This window comes from Quercus robur, chromosome 2, assembly GCF_932294415.1.
Source record: "Quercus robur chromosome 2, dhQueRobu3.1, whole genome shotgun sequence".
Taxonomy (NCBI): Eukaryota; Viridiplantae; Streptophyta; class Magnoliopsida; order Fagales; family Fagaceae; genus Quercus; species Quercus robur.
Genome location: NC_065535.1, coordinates 31,892,403 through 31,899,516, shown reverse-complemented (window position 1 = coordinate 31,899,516; position 7,114 = coordinate 31,892,403). Strand labels below are relative to the sequence as shown.

At 35.5% G+C, this 7,114-nt stretch overlaps 1 protein-coding gene across 1 annotated transcript; it reads left to right on the top strand.

Annotated features, from left to right (window-relative positions):
* Positions 1-1,278: 1,278 nt before the first annotated feature.
* LOC126713352 (uncharacterized) lies at positions 1,279-7,114 on the top strand. The gene is made up of 5 exons (XM_050413086.1): positions 1,279-1,962; positions 2,220-4,563; positions 5,396-5,456; positions 5,544-5,767; positions 6,755-7,114. Exons 1-5 carry the CDS (start codon positions 1,848-1,850, stop codon positions 6,807-6,809), a joined length of 2,799 nt encoding a protein of 932 aa, XP_050269043.1. The 5' UTR covers positions 1,279-1,847; the 3' UTR covers positions 6,810-7,114.

Below are 7,114 nucleotides of genomic sequence, written 5' to 3'. Positions count from 1 at the left end.
TTATTATTTTGATAACGTGTCTACGATTTATAATTGATTTAATCACAAGTTTTACAGGAATTTAATTAATCACAAATTTAGTCTTATATATCATTAACAAATTGTTAAAGAAAATATTTAATATAATATTCACATTACATATAAATTATTGAGCATATGACATGTGATTTAAGAATATATATACATATAATATTCTTTTGCATACAAATTTTAAAAGAAAAACATAAAATATAAAAATTTCTTCAAAATATTATTCATATAAACGATAATGATGTGTATTTTTTTTTCTTTTCTTATATTTATAGTTTTATGATATTTATTCTTCTTAATAATCGGATTCAATTAATAATAGATACATACTTTTATATTAAGGGTTCAGTTATGTATGACATACATTGATTATCCAGTTTTGAAAATATTTTATAGAGAATTGAAAAGTTATAAAAAAAAGTTAGTAATTTTTTCATAAAAAATTATCGAAAATAGTTTAATAAGGTATTCTCTAAGGCATATATTATTAAAACTCTTATATTAATAAAAGATTAAAATTCAGAATAAGTGCGGTCCTCCAAACAAATTTTCTGAATCGATTATTATAACCTCACTAACAGATATATCACTTTCATTGGTTCCATCTTCTTAAAAAATATCTTAACAGTATCTAAGAAACTTTCTGGTGATTCTCTTCCATGTCTTGTAGTATCAATGATTCAAATTTCAATGTGCGGGGCCTTCTTCTATCATTCAATCAAATTCTAAACTAAACCAAAGCGTAACATATCCGTTAATCTCTTCTTCCATCAAATCAATCAACCATCTCACTCGTCAACTTAACACCAACCGCAGCTAGTTTTGCCTTTTCCAAAAGAGAAATGCGAGTAACACACAAAATATTGCAATTTTTGTCAAAATTTATTATGTGTATGAGCGGTGAAAAACAAATAATGAGTCTATAGGAGGTCTGCTCACAATTCATTATGTGATATTTTTTGTGGTACGCATTTCTCTTTCCAAAAAAAGAAAAGAAAAAAAAAAGGCTAAGATTATAAATACTTACATAACTTTATCACAACCACAACTAATTAGGTAGTAAATTATGACAAAAATTGTGTGAATTTTTGTGGTATTAGCATTGTTAAAAAAAAAAAAAAAAAAAAAAAAAAAAAACGCCAGTACTAGTGTACTGTACCACTACTTTTACTTTTTCAAACCAGCTAAGCTTTGAAACAGTTCGGTCCTATAAGCGTATTTCCTAGACACGTACACGCTTTATTTTTTCCCTGGTCACAACTTGTGTGCCTTTTATATTCCAGGAAACCTGTCGGGAACCGAGCCAACTATATTAACTCCTTCCCTCCAAGCTCTTCCCTTTTCTTGGGAACTGTATATTCTCAGTTCAATAACCACTTTTTTTTCTTCTTCTTTAATCTTTATCGGAAATTTAAAAAGAAACAAGTTTGTTTTGTTGTGTTTTGTTTTGTTAGTATTTTTGTACTCTTTTAGTTTGTCTCAACAGCAAGAATATTTTAGTTTGTTTCAATAGCAAGAAAAATGTGGGAGTTTGGAAAACCAAACTAGCCACGAAGCCCAAAGTAGAAGTCCTGTGATTCTGTGTAGGATGTCGTTTTATGTAATTCCATTTTTGTAACTATTTCTTATGTGGGTATATACGATTTTCTTCTTGTGAAAATGTGTTGAAGTAGAAATTGTTGTTGTTTTATTGAGTTTTTGGGGGGTTTTTGTTTAAAGGGATTTGTGGGTTTCGAGGTTTGTTGGGTTGGTATTTAGCATTTGGATGATTTAGGTTGGTGTTCTGGTTCTGGGTCTTGGATTTTGATGCTTTAATAATGGCTGACCGGTCCAACGTTCGGTTAGTTCGTTGCCCCAAGTGTGAAAACCTGCTACAAGAGTTCCCTGACTTCTCTGTTTACCAGTGTGGTGGTTGTGGTACTGTTCTTCGAGGTAAGCTTGCTTTTCCTCTCTTTCTTTTCTCTAACTTTAATAAGTTTTTTTTTTTTTTTTTTTAAATTTTTTAATTTTTAATTTTTATTTTTTTGACTCTTATTAGTTTGACTGCTAAGAATTAATAGAAACAATTTTGACAAAAAAAAGATGTTTGAAATTTAAGGTAGAGATGTCAAAGTTTAGTTCTTTAAGGTGTTTCATTTTTATTTTTGACAATTTCAACATCAATATATAAGGCTGTTTTGGTGTTACAGCTAAGAAGAAGGCTCCTGGGAATGATGGGTTTTTGTTTACATCTGATGAGAAGAAGGGTAAAGGGAGTTCAGAGAAATTGGAGAGTTTGTCAGAGAAAGAGGATGGTAGTTTAGGCATTGCTTCTAATACTGAGAGGGGGAGTGATGGGATTGAAGTGAATAGGAGGAAAGAGAGAATATTTGGAGAAAGAACTGTTAATTTGATTGGTAATTCTTTGTCAAAAGTAGAGAATAAACAAGTTTTGCTTGATAATGATAGAAATTTTAGGGAAGAGGTTAAGGGCTTAAGGGTTGAACAGGGTGGCACAGAGAAAGAAACTAGATATTTTGATAGATATATGGGACTGTCTGAACGCCCTGTGGACAATTGGGTTCGTGGAGATAAGCATGATGTGAAAATGAACAGGCCTGAGTTTGTTAATTTGAGTACCAGAGAAAATTTGGCCCAGTTTAGGAGTTCAGCTGGGTCTTCGAGATCGAGGGCAAATATGGAGCAGTGGGGTGTGGAAAGAGATGAGTTTGGGGGATTTTACAGAAGCTCCAGGGCGGTTGTTGATCAAAAGGGATATCCAGCTTTTGCTTATCCTGATGAGGGACCCTCAAACTATAAGCCAGAATCATATTATGGCTATGGAGAGCCTATAAAGCATGGTGATGAATCGGATGAGTCTAACAGAGTTGTACATCTAGAACAGAATCGAGCTGAACTCCTTAGGAAGCTGGAGGAGTTGAAGGATCAACTTAGCAGATCTTGTGATGTGGAAGATAATCCAAGGGCTCCTGTTGATAGGACTCAGCCTGATCCTTATGGTGGCCAGGATGTTTATAACGTTTCAATGCAGCCTTCTGCTCTGGATAAGCATGGCCTACGGCCGCCTTACTTCAATCATACAAATGGAACTGTTCCTTTTAGGAATCACCATAATATGGATTCACTGAATTGCTATCCTCCAAGGCATGTCATGAATGAGTTTCCTGCATATGAGGATCCATATCAGCCACAAATGACAAGGAGGCCTCTCCATCAACCTCCCGGTCAATACTTACAACGACCACCTTATGAATACTTTCCAGGGCAGTACATGGGATTCAATCAAGATCCCTTTGCATCATCGTATCGACCTGAAACTTTTTTCCACCGGCCATCATGCTCTTGTTATCACTGCCTCAACCAGAATTGGCACCTTCCTCCACGAGTTCCTCCGACCGTGTATAACACTAGAAGGATTCAGAAGGACCATATCAATTCCAATTTCCACTGCCATGACAATATTGGGCCACAAAGTTATAATCCTCAAGTTGCCAATCCTCACTCGTGGAATCCGCAGATGCATACAAGATGGGCAAGTGACATTGACTCAGACGTGGATGGTCTTGGTCAGAGTGGTCCAAGAAGGGTGGTGGCAGCCCATGGGGATGGATGGCATTGCCATCCTCTAGCAGGTGGTGCCCCATTCATAACTTGCCATAATTGCTTTGAGTTGTTAAAACTTCCTAGAAAACTTAAAAAGATGGAGAAGAATCAGCAGAAAATGCAATGTGGTGCCTGTTCAACCATAATATTGTTTGAGATTGTAAATAAGAAACTAAGTGTGCCTGTTCCCGAAGAAACCAAGCAAATATCTACTGAGGCTGATGAAGCTTCTAAAGAGGTATTAAAAGAAAGCAATCCAAGTTCTCAAGGTTGTTTGAATGCTGGCAACATAAACTCCTCTGAAGATTTTGATAATTCTAGTTATATCTTCGATTTGGCAGATAATAGGCACTATGTGCAATCAGAAGACCCAAGGTTGAACTTTAGCGAATCTGAGAAAAGACATGGCCTTACTTCATCTTCTGAGGAGAGCCTGGGTACATCGATTGTCCAGGGAGATATTTCTCACTCTGCTGAGCAGCCCTTAAGAGATGACTTGTCTCCTACACTTCCAGGTTCACCGTTCCTGGACCGTTCTTATTTTTCTGATGATCATGCAGTGGGCAAATATGGGCAGGGAAACAATAGCAAACGTGTGGACCAAGACAAGGTGGTCCTTAGTAGGATCACTTCTCGACAAAATTCTGTTAAAGATATGTCTGTGGCAACCGAGATGGAGGTGTCATTCAATGATTTTCATCATACAAGTTTATCTCAAGACTCTGTGGAGCTAAGTAAGGAAAAAGATCAACATAAGCTGAACAGGAATACTGAATCATTCTTCATTGGTCTTATCAAGAAGAGCTTTAGGTCCACTCAAAGTCTGGAAAATGAAAGACCTAATGTTTTTGTTAATGGGCAACCAATACCAGACCGTGTGGTTAAAAAGGCCGAAAAGTCAGCTGGGTCAATTCAGCCAGGAGATTATTGGTAGGTCTATATAATCACAACCAGGTGTTTGATGCATTATATATCATCCAAAACATGCATATCTTGGATTGAGAACATATATTATGAATAATTCCATGTAGGTGACATAAAAACACTGGCATTGTTGGGCAATTCAAATTAGGAGATTGAATTATTAATGTATATGAAGATGCTTCCATAAATGAAACTCTAGCCTAGTGACCAATTAATTCTAAAATTTATGAAGCTATAAAATAATTGTCTGATTTCTTACATTGTTGATGGTGTATTTACAAATAAAGGCTATAAAAAAAAGTCTTTTACAAGGCTTGACAGTTAGAATTTATGTGTGTTCTCTAGATATAGTTTGGCATTTGGTGTGAAGAGACTCGTATTCACTCTTGTCATGCTAGAGTAGAATGGTTGAGCCTTAGCTCAGTTGTATGATGTACCCCAGGGATGGCTTGGCCCGAAATCCTTAAGTGCTTTATGGAGGCCAAGACTCTCTTTAAGACAATGGTTAACCTATGCCTCCGAGTATTGGTTCAACTAGGTCTCATATTATTTTGTGTAATTTATGATTTTGCAGGAACTTATATTCAAGATTATGGTTCCAACAAGCATTAATTAGCCAGCAATTTTTTGTATTCTTGTCATGGTTGCAGGAGAACTTAGGAATATAATTGGTATTGGTCTATAATCATCTAAAAACCTCAAGCTCGTTCTATGTTGAAGCAAGATTATTTTCGTTAAAATGGACTTATTCATTTCATTGTTTATTTGCATGACATTATGCAGTTTTCATTTAGCTAAAATACTAAAAATATTTCTTTTTTGTCTTTGCTTTCACCAGGTATGATTTTCAAGCTGGATTCTGGGGTGTGATGGGCCACCCTTGCCTTGGCATAATACCTGTGAGATCCATTGGTTCTTGGTTCATAAATTGGTGACAAATTTTAATATCATGAATTTATAGGTAAATTTTTGTTGTTGTTTTGCAGCCATTTATTGAAGAATTCAACTATCCCATTCCAACAAATTGTTCTTGTGGAAACACAAGTGTCTATGTTAATGGGAGAGAGCTTCATCAGAAAGATCTGGACTTGCTTGCCAGCAGAGGACTACCAACTGCAAGAGATAAATTTTATATTATTGAGATTTCTGGGAGAGTTGTAGATGAGGACTCTGGCAAAGAAATAGATGGCTTGGGCAAACTTGCTCCAACGTAAGTCCTGCTACTCATTCACAATGCTTAGAAGCATGTTTGAAACCCTGAGACAATGCTATAACCATCACTTAGATTAAAATTCTTAACTTCTAAGAATTGTTTTTCAAAGTTCACACAATTGGTGATACCATAATCGATTTTTTTCTAGTGTATATAATTTAATAATTGGTGATACCATTACTTGTTTCTAACACCTCTATGCTACCTGATGGACTTTAAAACAAAGGAAGGAAAAGAAAAGGAGGAAACTAGTTAGTATGTTTTCATATCCCGCCATGTAGAAGGTGTTGTGATAGTGAAAGCTTTGATTCTGTTTGTTGTGGGAAAGGGCTGCTGGATAGCACTGCCATACAAGATTGGTAGTGAGTCTAGTGACCACTATTATGGCTTGTGAAAGATGTCACAAATAAAAGATAGGAACAAAGAAAACTATAAAGAAAAATAGACACAACCCCACATTAGAGACGAATATCAAGAATTTATGTGGTTTGACAATCGCCTATGTCCATGGGTGGCAACAAGGCATGAATTCACTATATCAAAGAGAGATTACAAAGTGTTTACACACTCAAGGAGCACTCACAAATAATAAAATCTCTCTCTTAAGGTTTCTCAAGCTAATTCAGATTTTCTCCTTGTGTGGGAGGACCCTTGGCTTAAGCCACCAAACCCTTTGTAGTTTGTCTATTTATAAGACTTCAAAACCTTATTTTTGGTGGACAAGGTATACTTTGTGCATAAGGAATGCTAATATACTTCTTTAACAAGGAATATACTTTCCTTTCACACCAAGGAAAATGTAAACCAAGTAAAATTCGGAATTTGAGAAAATTTCTATCTCAATACAACTTTATGGTATCAGTTCCATGGAGTATGATTTGTTAGGCAAATGTATGCTCAAAACTATTGAGTGTCTTTCTTTTCTGATGGGATAAATTGCATTTTTTATGATGTGTCATTGACCATGGGTAATTTTTTGAACAGTGTCGAGAAGGCAAAACGTGGATTTGGCATGAAAGTTCCAGCAAGGTTTATATGAATTGTATTTTTTTGGATTTGATGACCTTGTTGAGTTGTGGGTGCTTCAGTGTTCTTTTAATGAAATTGATGTGGCAATTGCAGTATTGGGGTGTGTATTTAATATTTATTAGCTTGGGTGCTGTGTTCCAATGTAGATGCAAGGCCAAAGTCCTTGTAACATATGTGCTCGATCGTTCATTCATATAGATCTCTTTGTGGGCAAGCTGATTAGACCATGCAATTTGTCAAGTAATGGTATATTGAGCTAATGTAGCTGATCCATTGTTGAACATTCAGCAAAAGGTGTCAGATTTTTCATGTCAA